Below are 20,483 nucleotides of genomic sequence, written 5' to 3'. Positions count from 1 at the left end.
GAATACTGAAAATAAGTGACCTTCCTCAGAAGTAACCTGCCACATAAATACTTGTGGTGAGCATTTCTACTGGCTAGAGCGCTGAGCTTGTATGATAACTATTTACCAAGGATGGTGACTTTTTCTTCTAAGTTATGCTAAACTCAAGCAAGAATCTCCTTGCTTAACTTCTCCTCTTTGTTCCTTCATGTGGCCAAGTCTAGCTTTCTCCACTTAGAGAACAGCAGCATGATTCAGACCTCGTCAGCTTTGATGCACTTTGAACCTGTCCCAGCGCCTCCCTACTATTACCGATCCAGGTCATTTCCACACCTTTACCAATATCCAGCACTTCTCGATATATTTACACAGTTTGTGCATTTCTTGTGGGCATAAATGTCTTTATATAGTCTCAATATTCTTATCATTGTGATTTTATTATAAGGTACAGAACTATGTTAATGATTTATGCACCTGGCTTGGGGAAGAATTACGATGTCTCACATGGATTTAATTTTGTTTCTGTGAGACATTCATAAGAACAAAATTGCAGGATATCTTCCATCTGACAGTGCTTTCTCTTGAACACAAAAAGTATTGTAAGAAGGGGAATGCTGACAAATGGTTAGATGTTTACGGAGCAGACTGTCAGGTGGGTCTAATTTCCAGGAAGCATAGAAATGCAAGAAAGTTCTTAGGAACAAGCTGTGAGTTCTTGATTTTTCTTCTTGATCTTTGCTCAAAACAGGTTAGATTAATTCTGTCACTATTCTGCAGTATGCCAGCTGGAAGTAATCTCCAGAGACCGAAATCTGCAGAGATGAAAAAGCAATTTTATTCCAGTATTTCAGAGAAAGAAATTGAAAGAGAGAAGTCACAAAGAAAAAGCTTAAATTCTGGAATGTTAGCTTAAATGTGACAAAATGAACCTCTTCTTTGATATCTGTGAGCTATACAGTGGTGTGTGGAGAAAAGGAACTTTGAATGCTGTGAATTAACTAAAACTGAGCTCGGATTACAAGTGTAGTTGAATTCTACACTAGTTTCAGCAAGAGCTTGAACACAAAGTCACAGTGATTGTGAAAGGCTGGTATGAACAATACTGCCGATTAGCTTGAGGTACACGTGTGCAGTTTAGCTACTTTCAGTGATGCAGGGGATTAGCAGTTGTAACAAGTTTATTTCAGGAATGAAATAACCATCTTGGAAAAACTTGCAACCATGTGGTGCTCAGATGTCAGCCTGGCACTGACCTGTTAGCCTGCTGATAAATTGGCCCACGTGGAATGCCAAAATTATTTGTGTTTTTATCACTCTGCTGTTATGTCTGTATCACAGCTGGCCCAAATTCATGCTTGCTTGCTGAGATTCATTTATGAGTTTGGTTTTAACTTGAGAAATGGTAGCACTTATTTGGAGTTTTGGATATTAGTGACCATCAACTGGTTTAAATGACTAAATAAGTTAATTGAAGGTAAAATGTGACTGAAGATGAGCAGAATGTTCCTGAAGGGACACGTTCAACCCTTGATTGCCTTTGTGAAGTTGCACAGATGTAATTACGGTCAGCACATGATCAGAATTTGGGAACTCAGCTGAGAAGTCTTTTCACAACTCTGATCAAATTTTGCAATTGCATTCTCCCCAACAAAATGTGTCAGTCAGACATTCGGCATCGTGCAGATATTAACTAATTTGTGTACTCCTCCTCTGGAAAGCTCATTGCTCTGATCAAGCATCTCTTTCTGATGGGGGAAACTGAGGTAGAGTAAAAAAGTCCCTTACAGCAAATCATTGCTAAAGCTGCGCTCTTGGGGGTTCATGTCTGTCCTTGTCCTTCCCTGCTGCACAGAACAGTGTTCCTTCCAGCTTTCGCTTAGTCTGATGCAGTCAGAACAAACCCGTACTGCCAGCTGCCCTGCAATGTTACAGTTAGGGAGACAATAGTGCATTAATGTAGCTGTTTTAGGAAAAATAAATAATCCATTTAGTTTGATGTGTTTACACTGGTTTATGTTTGCTGCTTCTGGAGAAAGTCTGAGTAGAGGGTATCCAGGGTGATATGCTCCCTGTGGTGGTTCTCTTGTAGTATATAGTACAACAGTCCTCCGCTGTGCCGCAGGCTGGAGCCTGGATAGGAAGAGCACGGGATGGGAGATGGGGTGTTCCCTCAAGTAGCCGTCCTCTGCTGGTGCAGAGCCTGGGGAGATCTCTGCCTGCAATGCTGCCTCCTGCAGCCAGCACCCAGTGGTACCTCTGGCTGGAGGGGAAATGGTGGAGAGGTCCCATTCCTGGGGTGGGAGGCACAGGTGACGTCTGTAGGGGAGACATGAGCAATGCTTCCCTGGGGTAGACAGACGGAGGGATGTCACAAGGTGCTTTCTCGATAGCAGGAATCAAACCCAACATGAGCAAGCTGCATTTCAAAAGCACTCCAAAGAAAATTCAAATGCTATTATTTTATTTTGGGCAGCTTTACTTCTTCTCATCAGTCAGTGGGGCCCCTATACTCCTGCCAGGAAACATGCCAGCCATCTGGCAGCTTTTATTTTTATAGTGATCCAACAACTACAAAGCATGCCAGGCTATTTGTACCATCTGCCACATAAATGTCATTTTAGCAAAAGGATGGTGGACACCTGGGGACCCCAAGTTCAAAAATCCCTTTAAAGGGGAAATCATTGTCTCCCACAGCAAAATAGAATTTGAGGTTTGGGTCCCCCTCCCCCAAGTAACCGATGCAGAACAAAACTATAATATTTATGTCTCCTAGACCATTCTCTTAAATTGTGTTTGTTTGGGTTTTTTTCCTCCATTTTCCCTCTTTCTGTCTTTTCCAGCTGCGAGGGTATAAAAATGACTACTATAAAGTTCACATGTGGATGGACATTTCCAGCGAAGTAATAGCGTCATACAATCTGTGGTAGAAATTGTTCAGGTTTTTAAACACATTTTTTGCATTTATAAAGCTAGAAATGGCTTTGATTTTCATCCCGTTTGTAGCTCTTGTTCCATAATTCAGAAGGGAGGATCAATCAATATAGTTCAAGCTGCTCACCAATGGGCTTGAAAGCAGAGAAGCATTTATAAAGGGGAAAATAGTTAAAAACATCTGATCTTGCAGCTGGAGGTATAGAGACAACCCATAGCATCTTTAGAGAGCCCAGAATTTTGAAAAGGCCTGGTGACTTGGCTGTGAGGTTCTATTTAAAAAAGGAAAGACATCCTAAATTTCTGCTTTGCGACAATGTGTGTGTTTTTATTTTATTTTTCACTGTTATAGCTGAGTTTGTCTGCACGTTTTGACAATGTATGGCTGACTGAAAACAAAGTGCATCTCTTATAAAGTTTGTTTCCAGAATGTCCTACTATTGTGAAATGCTTTAAAAATATGGGGGATAGGTGTGTAATTTCTAAGTTTGAAGCACTGTTCTCCTAAATCTAATATTGCAGTTATTAATCAAACGTTGCACTCAGGGGGCATTAAAATAGCAGTCTGAAATGGTAACCTTTTTTCTTAAATTTTTCAGCCAGCTGAGGCTCAGATTATATACTCTAATAGGACAATGAAATGGAAATAATGTGGCATTCTCTGATTTCTGCTGTTTTGTAATTTTAACATAATTACATTTCTCAGCATGCTTTTCATTGCTGGGAACATAAAGATAATAATGCCTTAGTCCAGTAATTTTTCTTTTGTGTTGCATATTTTAAAATTGGATAGGCATTGCATTTTTTTTGGTCCTTGTTTATTACCATCGACAGTTTATTTCACTGACGAGATCTCTACAGACAGTTTAGACAGCCCTTACCCATCAGATGAACAAAGATAAATCAGCCTGTGTGTTTATTTTAGCATCGCTTTGCAAACTTTCCTTGCTCTTTCTCACTCTCTCTGCTTCCCCCTCCAATTCTATTGCGCTGAAAGTTATCCCCATGGAGGAATACATCTTGCTGATCTCTTCACAGTATGATTGTGCATCATATTTCTTTTGTCCTCACTATGCTCATGCCCTTCTTTCCTGAAAATTGAGCACTAATCTCTTGATTTTTAACTCAGAACCATTGTTCATTGTTTTGCTATTCCATTCCTGTGCCAGTACAGCTCTGTTGATTTTGATGGGAGAAAATAGGAGACTTTCTGGTTCTGTCCTTAATCCCATAGAATTACATGGAAAAAACTGGACTAATGCTGACGGATACTAAACAATGCCTCAAATTCCTTAGAGAATTGTTTGGCAGTTACTGAATTTCACTCAGCAGAGGAGAACAAAAAAAGACTTTTCGTTTTGGAAAAGGACAAATATTTAAGAGTGCCATAATGGTCAAAAGAACTCTTTTGTTTGAGGAGCATGAAACAGGACCCTATTTTAATTGGAATACTTAACAAAATAACATAGGCTTCTTTTCTGTGGTGAAAATGAAAGCACCGAGCCATTTGGCAGCTAGGTCGTCTTGCTGACTAAAGGATTTCCCCATGCTGCATAAAAATGTTATGGTACTGCACCTTTATCCATCCCTGTTCTCTGTTGAATATCTTCAATGGAGATACTTAAATTTAGTCATTCTGTATTCTTGAGTTCAGTCTGTGTCTGCATTGGCCTTTTTATGCCCTTTCTTCCCAAAGCATGGTGTAGGGGATATTCAGGACTGGGTATGTGGAGACTGCTGGCTGCAGTGCAGGCCACAGTTTAGCCGCAGTCCTGAATCGAAATCGATGTTTCCGAGTCAAAGCCCAAGCCTGGGATAAGAGAGGCAGACATACTGATTTTCATTGAATTTTACTGGGAGCTGGGTATTTAATTATCCTCAGCTGCTCTGCAGAATCTCAGACTTGAAGCCTGGCAAGAGATCATCATTTCTCTGCCGGCAAGAGCCTGCTGGACCCAGGCTGGGTTTCATTCTCCTCATAGCACTCTCTGATGGACTTCAGTTTTGCTGTTAGTTGGAGAACAGGGTGAGTCTGCCTTTGCTGGAACAGAAAGTAGGGAACAGATGTGCAAGTCCTAGATGTATGGGCAAGAGTAGCTCCTTCAGTTTCACAGAGGGTAATCTGCTGTAAATAGAGCTTTTAGCATTTCTTGGGAAACACTGCAAGTCTTAGGCCTGAAACAAAGGCAGAAAACACACCCTGCTTTGTGTTACACAGTGATGTGAGGAAGAACTTGCAGATACCTGCTTTTCTGATCCCCAGACTTCATTATAATCTGGTACCACTTCACAATTTGAGTCCTTCCTCGCTGCCATGGTTCCTTCAGGCTTCATTTGAACTAAAAACTTGCTGTGCAAGATTTGTAATGAGCAGATTACCTACTGTTTGATGACATCTTGCCCAGAACTATTTTAAAAGACGACGTGGGCTTTTAAAAATACTAATTAATACCTTGGCAGAGATATTTGGAAAATCTTGATTTTTTTTCCTCTCACAGCGAAAAGTTTTAAATAAGCAGCCATCAGGCTGGGCTGGCTGTAGGAAAACGTGCCTTTAATCCTGGAAAGCCCCCTCCCTCGCACTTCATTGCTGATCACTAGGGGCTGTGGACTTTAATAGAGAATGGGAATTCGAAAGCAGTTCTGCTGGAAATGGCTGATAAAAGACGATTGTGCTGCTGAGCGTGACTCTTGGAGGCCTTTTTTTCTCCAAACATGTGGTATCTGATACATTGTGGCTTGAGAAAAGAAGTCTCTGAATTGTTAGACTCTTTTTTTTTTTTTTTTTTTCCCCTGAGTGGTGATTACACAGTGCCATTGAGGATGGCCCCACCAAAATTATTCTTGTGGTCTCAGCGAGTAGACTGAGCCTCCTGAAGTAAACACGGATCTTAATTTGAAAAAAACGTAATGTTATCATAATGATATGTCCCTAACAAAGTGCTTGGCAAGCTGAAGAAAAACAGAGATTTGTATTGTTATTATTTAATATCTAAATAAGGGTCTCGCTGGACTAAAATTGAATTTCAGCAGCCTTTCTGGAGGCAATTAAAACCATTAGCTTCATCAGCCAAGGCCAGCATTTTAACGTCTCTGAAACATTCAGGCTGCCAAAGTTAATTATTCATCCTTTTCTTAATTGGATTCGGATTGCATTTTAAAGGTACAGCTTTAATAGGGTTGGCTGAGCCTTAATTTTTCACCCCTACCTCTCCTCCCTTCCCTCCCCCCAAGCAATGTCTCATAAGATACTGTTCCAAGCCTTTGGCAGAAGGGTTTGAAAGTGGATTTCAGCCCCGGCCAGCGGCTGATGGCGTCATGGCAGATCTCAGTTGGTTTGATAAACAGGGTAAGAACCATACCTCATTGTAAAGTAACTTGTGGTAGGAATGCTTCTTTGAGATGGAAAGCTGACCAAAAAGGACACTAAAATATAGCTTGCTCTTATGGTTGGCCTTAGGACAAAATACAATTGACATGTCTTATATTTCCACCAGTAATCAAGTAACTTTGCTTTCATAAAATGTATACGCTATATAAGCACATGCAAAAATAATTATATTCTGTGTTCTGCCAGTAAGTAACACTGAAATACAAATGATAGGTAGGATATAGCCCTTAGGTAGCAGGGCTCATTTTTTAAGACTGTAAAACATTCTTTGGTTCAAGAACTTTGCTTTTCAGGAAGGAGATTTCAAAAGTAGTTTAGACAAGGAAATTACTGCTTTTGATGGCTAAATTGTGATGTAATTTGGTATATGGACAAACCCTTTCAGGATCAGCTATGAAAAACCTTGTTTTAAGTATTTGAACTCAGTGCTTCATCTGTTGTGTTGCCTCTAAAGGCAGACATAGAGGGATATTTTGCAGTATGTAAACCAGAAATTTTTAGCTTAGCACTTCCCCAAAATGTCCATTCCTCTGGAGAAATGTATAAGCAGAAAACAAGCAATCAACTGCCTGAGAGATGAATAATAAGAAAAAAAGGACAGGAGTGCAGATTTCACCTGGAAGGGGACATGGAGCAGCGGGAGCCCTGTGTCACCCAGACAGATGCTCTGATCTGACCAGCTGCTATTTTGTGGTCCTGTAGCCCATCTAGCTTTTTGCCAGGTGGTTGTGCTGTGTTGTATATGCAGTTGCTCATTAATGTTACATGAATAAGTAGGTTTTCTGTTCTAGATCAGTTTTTCATATATAGCCTGCTGAGCAAGTCTTTCAGCATCAACTGACCTTTTCCAGATACTTCAGAGATGAAAAGTACCATCCCATTCATTACTGTAATATATGAGCATCTTCCTATGCAGTATTTTTAACCAGAGGAGTTAGATGTCACTCATTTTCTTGTTATTAACAACATCATAAAGGAAAAATATGTATTTGGAGTCTGAACTGGGATCTTTGCAGGATCATTCCTGGGTCCATCTGGTTGCCTGTGAGTTTCCAAAATAAAAATCTTGAGCAATGTACTAACTTCTTATAAGAGAGAGAACAGGGGTAAGACAATAGACTATGTATAACACTCAAATGAGTGTAACTACTTAAACCATCAGATATCTGTCCATGCTATTACTGACACTTGCAAGGTAAAGGGTGTTACAACCCAAACTGAAAGGGTGAGAGTTTTATATGGAGTATGAATTTTTAATTTGACTCTGTCAAAGCTGATACTAAGAAACATCTGTCTTTTACTGTTCATGATTACTAACACTCATGACTGTATGAGCTCGTTTCCTAACTTTTCAGCTTGCTGCAGAGTAAGAGAATGAGTGTATAAACTCAAAGAAGCAAAACCTTTTAGAAGAAAAGAATAATTTAATGTAGAATGGGACAAGTATGAGATTCAGGCTCTTGGGACTACTTCATAGATTATTCAGTGTTTTATTTGGTAGTTTTTAATGCTGTTTTCTCTGGTAATAGCAGTAGAGTCTGATTAGCATTGTGCAGACAAGATCATCCCAAATTACTGTCTTGTATTTCACATCATGCACGAAAGCTGAAAATTTTCAAAAAGGCAAACTGAGGTAAGATGAAATCAGCTTTTATCAGAGCACTGGAATTTATAGGAAATTGTTTCTTAATTCATGATGCATAATGCTTTGACAATCCAAGTATTTCTAAAAATCCGCACGTTTGCTATCCCTTACAGTGTGAAGACAGACACGCACAACATCCAACTGTGCTGTAACAGCTGGGTTGTGAGAAGTTAGTAGAGAGCTGGTAATTTAAATACAGGTTCTCTTCTCTCCTGCACCATATACCTGTATTTAGAAATGAGGCTCTACACCCTGGAAGTCATTCCAGGCCTCCTTTTGATGCTGTATTCTTCCCCCTGCAATTCATATCACGCACAGAAAGGACCTCGTTTCATCGGCTGGAGCTGCTGTGAACAGGGAGTGCTGCCTTGCATCCCTCCAACTTTGAGAACAGCTATCACAGGCTCCACCTTTTCCTTAATAAACAAAAAATGGTTCAAAACTACCTACAGGCTTTCTGTCCCTCACACTAGGCAAGATGAGAATGTGAACTGCAGCGATGTTGCTTTTGAAATAGTTGTTAACAGACTGACATGGGTGTTGATTTAAGAGTGTCATTCTTAAAAGCATCGTCAAATTTCAGTTGTGATTGCTAGAGCAAGAGCGATTTCCAGTTCCTAGATGTGGGGATCTGTGCAGGTTATTTTAGGTTTCAATGAATCTTCTACATTTTGTTGATAATAGATATTATTTTTTTCCCTTTTCATTTCTAAATAATACAGGCTCCACCTGGGAGAACTTGATTCATGTCTTGTCTTGCCCTTCAGGGGTTTCTGGAGGAAGACTGAGCTAAAACCCAGAGAAAGACTTTCTTAGAGGCATGTTAGGCGTGACTGAAATCAGTTACAAAAAGATGTTTGTGTGATTGTTATCTTCTCTCTGATTATTATGGAAAAAACAAAGGCTTTGATTTTTGCCCATTTCCACTAGATTGATCCTCTGTATCTTCTGTACTTGTATGTGATAGCAAGACATTACCTTTCTTTTGCAGATCTTATCCGCTTTGCCAAGCACAAACACTGTGATAGACCACTGTAAATCTAAATGAGCACCGAGCAGCTTTGACCTCTGTAGGGAACGTTTGCTGGCTGCCGGTGTTGGGAGTGAAAGGAGTGAAAGAAAGCTTTGAACCGCTGAGAAATACTGATTTCAGAGTGACTTGAAGCTAGAAAAGCTTCCTCTGCTCCCCTCCTCCCTCTGTAGAACTGCAAGCCACCTGTAGCTAGAGAAAGCGGTGTGTATTGGAGCAATCAGGAAATACAATCCATGCATTTTGGACATGAATATCCCTGATGAGGAAATCACTTCTGAACTGCCCAATTTACCATACAAGTTATTCCTACTTCAGGAGTAATCTGTGCAGAATGGCTATACGTGGCTTCTCTGGGGGATGAGGTACAATAGGAGCTCTTTTGTAGAAATTATATGGACCTTTTAAACTGGTCCACCACACAGAACCCTTTTGGTTCTGTAATTGATGCTATCCAAGTCAGGGAAAAGAAATGTGACTTTGGCTGAAAGAGAAAAATATACTAAAGGGCTGTATCATATTTCCTAGGAACTGAAACGCCATAGCAACAGTTGTCTTTCAGTGCTACTGCTGCATCGCTTAATAGTTCTCAGTTTGCTATGCGAGCCACAATCTATTCTGCTGTAACACTTGCTGCACATCAGCTGATACTGTTGGCAGATAATTACAAGAAAAATGTGCATATACATCACATCGGTTTTGTCTGTATTTAAAATTATTTCTTTTTCTCATAACCACATGGCATATTATTTCTGTCCTTTAAAAGGAATTTTAACGGGAAGTTTATTGGTAGAACTGGTTGGGTTTGAGTACGTCTAATGAAATTCTTTGGGGGAGAATTTTTATTGTGTGTGTGTAAAATAATAGAAAATCCCAAACTGTGAGAAAGGATTATTTTTTATTAGATTGAGTTACTGTTCCAAAAAAATTGGAAAATATATTTTATATTTTTCCTTTCAGTATTTTTCAGAATAAATAGATATTTTGAATGAGTTTCCACCAAAGGATTTAATTCATAGTGAAAAGACATTAAAATAAAACCACAGTATTTCAAGCATCAAAATTAAACTTTTTGATTGACCACCATTTATTCCCCCCCCCCCCCCCCCCCCCCCCCCCCGCCCAAGATGTTCCATTTATGAAAATGTCAACTCTATCCAAATTCAACTCAGGAAAAATGTCTGAAAATTCTTCTGAGATGAGAAAACTTTTTCCTGCCTAGCTGTGTTCTACTTATTATATATTAATATTGCCTGGCTGCCTGTGTCGGGTGTGGCTTTTTTGTCATTCTTTCTGAGAACTGGCATGGAAAACTGAAGCACGCTTTCTGATTAATTTTGGATGAATGGTCAAAACACACTGTCCCTCGCCTGTTGAGTTGGTTTTAGCATAGATCCTAGTGGTGGGCACTATAGAGTTACAGATTAAATGTTCATGAAAATGGAATTACTTCTACAAAAGGTGCCTGTAGATAAAACCAGAGGCTGAGATGAGAGGCTGAGGCTGACTGCTCATGCTGGGTCTTTTCTGTGGTTTTCCATTCTGTAGATGTCAGTCCAGCTTTTTCAATGGGCACTAAAAATGTGACACATTAAACAGAACAAGTGGGCTATAGATGGCCAGTAATTTATGGGTTATCTTGGTTTGTCAGTTCTCAGTGCTGTGAAGCACTTCAGGTATTTACGCAATGATGTAAATTATTGCAGCGTGAGGGCATGAGTAAAGTGCCCTGCGAGCTGTGAAAGATCCTGTTGCTGACACTGTTTGTGCAGCCCAGTAAACTGCGCTGATCTCAGGCTTGACGATATTGCAGCAGCAGAGAAACTAACTTACTCTGAGGAAATACTGCTTCAGGAAATAAAAGAGGGTTCCTTTTTATTTTTGTGTATTTTATATCCACTGCTCAAAATGCAATGAGCATGTGGATGCCCTGGCTGTGTGGCTGAGTTTTGAGCTAGCTTTTCATTTCACGTGTTAGAAATGGCATTGAATGGTTGTGAACATCAGTTTATATATGGTCAGATGGAGCAGGAAACACTATGTACAGGGGGGCTGACCTGTGGTTCTGTAGTGCAATCAATTAATAGTTCTTGTTTTTTTCTTTGTGTGCAGCTAACAAGAGGACACCAGGTGGCCCTCTCCTCCATCACTTACATTGGCTGTGCTCTGTCCATCTTCTGCTTGACGATCACACTGGTCACATTTGCTGTATTGTCGTGAGTAATTTTAACTTAATACCCGCTGAGCAACTATGATGCAGAAAGCCAAGCAGTGCATTTCAGGCCACTGGTTAGGATCCCTTCAGGTTCTCAGGATAAAACAAAGGCTATTAATTCTAAAACCTTCCTTAATTAGATTCTGCACATGTATTTGTAACAGTTGGTTGGTTATTTCTGAATTACTTTCATTTCCTGAAATGGGGTGGTCTTTATATACCAAGCTGTTTCCATCCTGTTAGGGCTTTTCAGATTTTTTTTAAACTCTCCATGCTTTGCTAGTTCAGGAATCTTGCAAGGAGGCTGTAGGAGGGCTTGATCTGGAGCTCAAAGCAAGTACAATATGAACAAAGACTGCAGGGTCAACCCCTCTTCCCCCACTACATACATCTTTGCATTGCTTGGAGTGTACCATCAGTACTTTCTGCTTTTTAGCTCTCTCATCTGTAAGGCAGTGTGTTTATAAAGGTGTCTCCAGAAAGGAAGGCTTGGTCAACATTAACTGCCTCACTTTTGTTTCATACAGCTTATAAACAATTACATCATATAACCCACATTTATTTTCAAGTATCCTGCTGTTCTGTTAGGCTAGTTTTCTAATGTGTTACTTTAGTAGGGTGAAGGATGCCATAAGGCAGTGTGAAATTCAGTCCATGGCTTGTGTTTAAACGCTCTGGATCTCTGCAGCCTGCTGCAGTAACACGGCAGCTCCTTCAAGGGCTGCCATGGGGCACTTAGGGTCTTTGTGCCTGTTTATATTCCGGAAGTGACAACTGAGTTGGAGGCCCATCTGGGCTTGATGTAAACGTTTCTGAAAAAGCTTTCATAGAGGTTTCTCTCTAAATAAAAAATAGAAAACCTGACCGAGGGTGAAGTGTAACTTGTCTGAGGTTGTGCAGTAGACTGGGAGCACAGCAAGGAATAGGATTCTTGTCCTCCTCCACACACGAAACCATGTTCTTCCTACTCAAGAGTTCAATTTTTGATTTCTGTGCCTAAGCATGTCTTTTGGACATCCTGTTAAGAGGCCAGTTTCTAGGAAAAGGGACTTGCTGAAAACCCAGTAAACTGACTGCAATGTTTGTTTGTTCCAAACCCTGTGTTATTTCCAAGTCTCAAGATCTGTGTTGGTCATACTTGGATTAAGTGTGCAACGCGTGGCAAAATCACTCTAAAGAAGTCCAGCGCCTGCCTATCATCTGGCTTTGCACTGCTGGAATGTTTAGGCTAAGGGAAATGATCTGCTGCACTGTTGTCTGAGTGCAAAACTGGGTGTTCTAGTGTTCAAAAAGAAAAAAGGAGCAAGAGGAGATGGTATTGCTGCAGCAGGGCTGAAAACTCCTCGAGAAACGAGGCAAACAGGAGGTGTGGAAAGAGAGCTTGGACCCAGCTGACTGTCACAGATTTAAGCACTCCACCTACATACAAGATCATTCAAACTGCAATTAAAAATAATTTGATTAGGTTTTCACTGGAGAGCAGGGCCTCATTAAGCAGCTGAAGTGGAATTTTGCAATGTAGTGTTAGATGACCATGAGGTAAGTGGAGAAGAATCTGGCAAGTTCTTTGCTACTCTGTGTACTGTCAGCAATGGCCACTTCCCAGGGGGGCAGTCCCGATTGCCTGCGGGGTAACGACGTTCCGGTCGGCACCTGCATGAAGTTCCTTGTTAGAAAGCCACCAGGCAGTGAACCTGTCTCTTCAAGTTACTTTTAGGACATCAATACTTCTGGTTGCCTCCCTCTTCACTTCCTTCTAATCGAGCACTGGCTACAACAGTGCTGGAAAAGCAGGGCTGAGAGCAAGCCATCATCTGTGTCGTCCACTCTGTGTCACCCTGCTGCCAGGGGCACGCACGATGTGTCACCAGCGGCTGTGAAAGACATCACCAGCCACAGTGATATGACAAAAAGACGGGAAGGTGTACTGTTGTGTGGAGGAAGCATTGCCATTCACAGAGCCAAATGGCCCAGGGCTCGTGAAATGATGAAAAGTGACAGTAGGGGCTGGCAGGCAGTATGGATTACAATAGAAAACCCATTAATCACCAGTACCCTTCTTCTTTTAAAGAGAAAAATAAAATTATGCTAAAGGCCTGAAATGTTCAGATAAATGTTTTCGCTTGTTTTCTACTTCCTATTTCTGGATGGAGGTCAGAAGACTCCCAGGAAAGCAAGTTCTTGGTCAGATTTCCAGCCAGTTTTTGCAAAGCCAACACAGATAATGTTCAAATGATGCTGTAATCAAGGCTGGGTCTCTGTGAAGATAGGCACTGCCCATCCATCTAAGCAGCTGTAGTTCATGTGCTCAAAAGCTGGTAATAGTAAAGTCAAAATTGTGACCAGTGCCTTTTCACATTCCCTTATTTGTAACACAGGCAAATACCAACAAAATAAAACCAGAAACTCGGTGGCACGGTGTGGGCTAGATGGCGCAAGGCGCAGTATGCTTTCTGTGAGGTGGAGGTCTGACTTCCTTGAGGGCACAGCACTATTCAGGATCAAGCCCTTTGTTAACATTCTATCACAAGTCATCAGCAGAGCTAGTTAATGTGCAAATCAGTCTTCCTGCTGCCTTCAGGACAGCAGCAGAGTATCAAAAAAACCAGCTAGGTACCACTCCATCCTGGTGGAAGGAGTGCTTGAAAGACATCATGATGATCCCACCAAAATGAATGACCAAAAGCCAATCAAAATGCTTGCAGATAAATCATAAATACGCCCATGCTTCTCGGAATACTGCTTTATTCATGTGTCTTTCTACCTTCTCCCAGGTCTGTCAGCACCATCCGCAACCAGCGCTATCATATCCATGCCAATCTGTCCTTTGCTGTCTTGGTGGCTCAGATCCTGCTTCTCATCAGCTTTCAGTTCAGCCCTGGGATGGTAAGTCCTAAAAAGCATGATTGTGTTTTTTGCAGGGCACCTCCATGGAATGAATGCCATGTGCCACAAGCAAGAAAGCATCATGCATGTGGCACCTCCTATTTTCAACATGCCTTAGCCAAAAATGACATCCTACAACACTGCATAAAGCTGCCTCTGCATCCACATAGTGTTATCATAGTATCTGGCCATGTAGAGATATTTGCAAAACTGAAAGATACGCACCCATCAAATGGAAAAATCACCAGATTGTGTAGTGGAGTACATTTCGGTTGTGTGTTCAGATGGCATGGCTGACTTCTGCCTGATGTGGCTTGTGCTTTCTCTTATCCATTCTCTGTATTGAAAACTGTAGGAATTCTGGACTGGAGAAAAAGGTTTGAATTTTGTATTTAGGTAAAGTATTTGTATTTCTGTTAGGATTTTGAGTTGTTTCTTTTTTTGGAGGAGGGGTGTGTGTGCTTTTTTTAATTGTCTGTTCTCCGCTGTGGTGAAGTGTGCTGGGTTTTGTTTCCACATTAAAAAGTCATCTTATTCTTGTGGAAGCCAATAAGCTTCCTGATGGTCCTGTGGCATTTCTTCTGCTTTCTTGGAGAGCTAAGCAGAAGGTCTTTGGCTTTTGCTCATAAAATTTTATTTGTATGGTAGAATATGCTGTTTTTATGAACAGCAGATTTATTGACCATGATCTCAACTCTGGAGATTTAGAAGATTTTGAAGTATCACTTATGTTTATTTTGCCTGAGTAATAATCAGTGAGAAAGGTATAGCAAACATGAGGTGACAGAGAGCATTACCTTTAAATATTGCTGTGTAACAGTTTAGTCTGAGATACTTGGTATTGTAAAACAGGTATATGCTTCTCTAGGCATCTAAGGCAATCACTTAAGCAAATGACAAACACCTTCATATTGCTTAAATGGTACTGAAGGTCTCTGCATGTACAGGTTTTTTCTGCCTGGTCACGTAGATTGGATCTTGAAATTACATATTGATTTTATGGATCTGCTACTACAGGTGGGAATTCCTTATGCAGAGTACCAGGATCTGCACCATTAGAACTGGCATCTAAACCAGCTGCATTAGATTAAGACGAATATGCCAAGTTAACAATATTACACACAAGTAAAACAGATTTGTTTCCACTGTTGTGTTTAAAAAATGCTGTTTAAAGTAACGTAAGGTCCGTTGATAGGAAGTCCCACCTGCAAGAAGCAGAAACAAAACCTGGTTTAAAAATAATCTTCCAGTGTACTCTGTTTTTGTAATGGTCAGAACTTGCCTACTTTGATGACCAGCTGTTGCTCCACAGTACTTTTCACAAGCAGTGAGTAGTTTCTATTAATACTTTATTCTTTTTCTTCTCGGTGCAAGTAAATACAAGGTTTGCACACTCTTCATTTTGCCAATACAACAGCTTATGTATTCCACTCAAATGGGATCCCTTGAACTTCTGTTAAGTTTATAAATAATAATCACATCTGTTATACATAGGCTATTATTACCTGAGGATCTAAAAAGCACTTTGTAAAACTGAGTTCATACTCTTTTGCTGTTTAACATTCAGGTTAAGTCCTGAATGAGTAAGATAATGTGGAAGGTAGAAAATGGTAGGGAATGGTTTAGAAAGGAAATGAAATGGAGACAGTGGAAAGCAGCAAAAGATTTAACCTGAAACTGAAGACTATGGAAATAAGGAGTTAAAAGAATCCTAAACACAGCCTCCTCACACCTTATCAAGGCCAGCATCACCTCCAGTCCTTTTAAAATGCTGTGAAATACTAGTTGCATTTCCTGGTTTTAGCTGGATGTAGGTAGAGCCCGTGTTCTCCAGAGACCTGTCGCAGTGCCCACCTACATGCATACTGTGCCTTGCCTACACATGGGTGCCTTGCTTGTTTCGCTAAGCTTGTGAAACGCTCACATAGGCTTAAGTTGCAGTTTAATAGGTGCCCATTTTCATTCCTTTTAAACCTATTGAAAACTTCAGTTAAATTGAAAGTAGCACACAAAAGCCAAGAGCTGTTTTATACCATGGGCTTTCCAAAGTGAAACACTTCACAGAATCCATGGATATTTCAGCTCTATCCCCTCTAACAGCAGTACTTGTAGGGCACAATATGGTAAAGTCTTACAGTTGAAAAAAATCATGTACATACCGTCTGCTACGGGGCAGCTAAGCTAATGCAACAAAGGGAACTAATGATTAACCTCTGAAGACCACTGTGGCAGCAAGCTGGTTCCTACTGGTAATGCTTCCTCAGCACACAGACTCCACCTGCCTGGATACCTTGCTGTGACTTGCCCAGGTGAGGAAGGGAAACCGTGAAGAAAAAGAAAAAAAAATCTTCCCATTTACATGGACTGTATGCAGGCAACCCCACTGAAATTCTGTAGGTGTCATGGGAGGGGTGTTACAACTACAGAGCAGAATGACTACAATCGGTATGCTACAAGATGCAAAGCTGAGATATAGCTGGGATTCATTCCAAGAGTGTGTTTCAAGTGTACCTTAACTGAAAGCAAACCAAACAAGGTTAGCTTGTGGTAAAATCGTTGGCAGTCACATCTGTTCAATTACTGTATGATGAGCAAAGCCACCTGTGGTGAGACATCCTCAAAAAGCAATTAGTGGTGAAAGGAGAATGTGCTGTGAGGAGTGGGGAAGAAGAAAGAATTAGGTTTTCCTGTTTTTGTAAGGTCGGCTGATAAGACACTTAAAGAAAAATGTAAGGAACTCTTTGAGGAGCAACTTAAGGAAAAGCCAGGTCTTAAGCCCAGACTGCATTTCCTGTAGCCCCCAGCGGGCTGTAAGCACCGAGGCAGGTGTGAACAGGACTCGAGAGGATGTTTTTACTTCGTGCTGCACTGCCTTAGTCATGACATTCCTCTTTTTAGGGGCAGCATTTGTTTCACTTCAAAACATGTTATAGTTTAAATTGAAACAGATAGTCCAGTTTACACCAGGTGGGCTCACTTTCTAGGTGGTATTTTTCTGTTGCTTAAACTTTCATATTGGCTCCTATTTCCAGAATCTTGATAGCACGTAGTGAGTAAAGGACTATTGAGAATTCAAATAGTCTGTAAACACCCTACAGAGAAGACTTCCAGTTCTTGGCCTGAATCACTAGATGTGTTCTTGGCAAACATGACTTTGTATACAGCTGGTACATCAGCTATAGGAAACTGAGAATTCCAACAGGTAGGCAAACCAGATGCCCACCACAGAGCAGTTAGGACTGGAGAGCCAGTGATAGCTTGCTGTAATTTTTTGAAACGGCTATATCAGTATCACTGATGGAGGATCATGAGACTTTTACAGGACTTCTAACCAGGACATAACCTGGAATACAATGCAATTTATTTTATGTGTTACCCTATTTTTGATATGAAGAACAGCACAGCAGGAAAGCCACATGGTGAAGTGTAACTAAAGAGCAAGTTCAACATGGCACCTTATTTTAAAATTTCCATGTTTCACTCAAGTTTAACTGATGCACTGACTTTCTACCATTTCTTTGTAGAAAATGAACTATGGCTGGGTTTTCTACCATCACAGAACAGGGAGCAGGGTACAAGACAATGCTTGTACCCCCACTTCCTTGACTCTCCTATACTTGCTACAGGCTCAGCAGCAGGATGTTGACCCTTCACTTTTGAATTCTTAAGTATTTTGTATGCTTTAAGGAGGAGTTTTGCTCCTGCTGTTATAAATAAGTGATCAGTTTGGATTTCCACATCACATTTGGCAATGTTTTTTTGTTTTTTGTTAAAAGGTAAGACGATTTGTTACTCTGAAGCCATCTGAAAACATTGCATAAAAATGAAATTCTCTAGTGCTCTGTTTTTAAAACTGTTTTATTCCAGTGATTTAGCATTCAGTATGTAAATGTATACAAAAAAACCCCCAAAAAACCAAACCCTAAAATTGAAAAAAAATGTGACTGCATCACAAAGAAGTAAAGTATTTAATTTTGTTCTTAATTTAGGTGCCTTGCAAGATCTTGGCCATTCTCCTTCATTTTTTCTTCCTGAGTGCTTTTGCATGGATGCTGGTGGAAGGATTTCATCTTTACAGTATGGTCATCAAAGTATTTGGATCAGAAGAGAGCAAGCACTTATATTATTATGGAATCGGATGGGGTAAGCATTTAGTAGCTTCTTGCTTTAAGTCTGCTCACTGTAGCACAAGATTATATTCAGAAGCATATGTAAAATTGCCACTTGTGATCATAGTTTGCCTTACTGAGAGTAGGTCTGTTAGATAATTTTCTGACTGTAATCAGACTTTAAAATGTATAGTCCTAAACTTAATTCCACTGCAGTGAATTCCATGACCTCACTAGGGCAGATCAGATCCTTAATTACCAAATCAGTAGCTGGAGTGTGGGAGGGAGGTCTCACTGTACTGGCGAGTTCTCTTTTTGGTTCTAATTCACAACACGGGCTTATTCTATCCATACTCTGCAAACTATACCTAAAAAGCTGGCAGACTAGCACAGGAGTATCACGAAACTTCATTAGTTGATGCTTCGTGCCTTGAAATCCTTAGATGAAAAAGGCTGCACAGAACCTCAATATTATTATTAAGAATAAAAAAGTCGTCCTACGACACAGGGATCTCACAGATAACAATTCACAGCTTTTTAAATGCAGTAAACGAAAGCATAATTAGTGCGCATATTGAGGAGTCGAAACCAAGTATTTTGTTTGACTTTTCACAGCAGATGAAAGCTAGCTTGCTTTCACTGTCCTTGAAGTGCAGCAATGATGCTTGACAAACCTCCACGTTTCAACCTCATACACTGAGTTGAAAGGAGAGATGTGAAAAGATAGCAAAGGAATATCTATGTAATTACAGATAATTTCAAAATAATGTTAAAACATGCATTATCTTCCCCTCGAATTTATTTGGAAGCTGAATGAAAACCAGATATACCAATAATAAAGACCTACTGCCATCAGAATTGGAATATTTAATATCCATTGGCACCATGCAGACATGGGTGATAGTAATGCTGTTCACTTACAGCTGCTTACTTGTCCTTTTTTAATACGGACTTTTTATTCTGTATGTTACTCCTCTTTCATTTTAAAATCTCTTTCACAGCAGTTCTGTCTAAGGGCCATTTGATAGAGTACTGTGGTGAACATGGTATGTGCTAGATTGAGGGGACAAACTGCAGTTTCATTAGTTAGGAGTTTTTTTCTTTACCTTCATTGTTTCTCTGCAACAGGTTCAAGAGTATCGCATACGCATGTCCTTATCCTGGTTGCCTTAAGTTAGGTTTTTTTCTCTGGAGTGGCTGGTTTGTGTGCCAACAATATGCACCTTAAAGCTTTGGTTGCTGAAAACATTTGAAAGCTGTTTTTGCTGAGTTTTCAGTAGAGTTGTGTAAAATATTCCCCCCCCCCCTCCCCCACCCCCATTTTTTTTCAGGTACATAGACTGAAAAGTGAGAGAACCTAGATAGGCTGAGGGTTGAAGACACTGAAGATTTGTAGATTCTTCTAGATTCGGTGCTAAATGTAGAGAAACCTGCTGATTTTAGTCTGGTTTCTTCTGTATTTCTTTAAAAAATAAAGAGCTTACTCATGGAATACAAATATGAGTGCATCAAACCAAAGAAAATGTTCTCATAAGCCCCTGAGAACTCTTTTCTCCTTCAGAAATACTATGTAAAAAGCTTCAACAGTCAATAAAATAATTAAGAACTGACATTTAATTCAGTAGGGTATTTGCTTATAGCAGATGCTTTGATTAACTCAATTTACAATCAATCATTAATTACTTATGGAAATAAATTAATGGCTTATATGTGCTGCAATGCGCCTTTACCTATTTTTTCTGGCATTTTGTGTAAGGTTTATTTATTGTAAAATGGCAGTGATCAACAAAGTGATTTAGAAGACACATGGATAAACATGGCATCTGACTGCAATATGAATGGTACTAGAAATTGCATTTTGCCTCATTTTATTGCAATATGATTGCTACCACTCAATTAGTAGTAATTAGCACAATGAGTACATAGCCTATTCGTATGTAACCCAATGGGATGTTAAACATGGTTACTAAAAAGTCTCTTCAGTCTTATTTTGAATAACGCTTTGGACCATAATCCCTCAGCCCCAATAGTTGTTGTCACCAGAACAGATGTATGTGGCAAACAGAGGAGGCACCAGCAGCACAAGGTTCAATATCAGTCCTTCTAGCAATGCCTTTCTTGGCAAGGATGGGAGAAACCCAGTGGCAAGCTGTTTAAATGTAGCAAAGGTCCTGTTGGAGACAAATAGTGGAAGACATCATCCATGCAACAGTAATACACTTCTCTGTGTAAACCTTTTAAAAGCCCTTTTTTGACAAATATTTTGATTTTGGAAAGCACGTTCCAATTATTACTCC

General features: G+C 40.2%; 1 protein-coding gene across 3 annotated transcripts in view; it reads left to right on the top strand.

Moving 5' to 3' along the window:
• Positions 1-20,483, top strand: part of ADGRD1 (adhesion G protein-coupled receptor D1) — a 161,040-nt gene that overhangs the window by 96,212 nt on the left and 44,345 nt on the right. For all 3 annotated transcript variants that reach the window (XM_056324881.1, XM_056324890.1, XM_056324874.1), the window contains 3 exons: positions 11,089-11,192; positions 13,966-14,077; positions 18,067-18,220. In XM_056324881.1, coding sequence (XP_056180856.1) covers positions 11,089-11,192; positions 13,966-14,077; positions 18,067-18,220 — 370 coding nt within the window. The remainder of the gene's footprint in view (positions 1-11,088; positions 11,193-13,965; positions 14,078-18,066; positions 18,221-20,483) is intronic.

Source organism: Falco biarmicus, chromosome 1, assembly GCF_023638135.1.
Source record: "Falco biarmicus isolate bFalBia1 chromosome 1, bFalBia1.pri, whole genome shotgun sequence".
NCBI lineage: Eukaryota > Metazoa > Chordata > Aves > Falconiformes > Falconidae > Falco > Falco biarmicus.
This window is presented reverse-complemented; position numbering and strand designations above follow the sequence as displayed.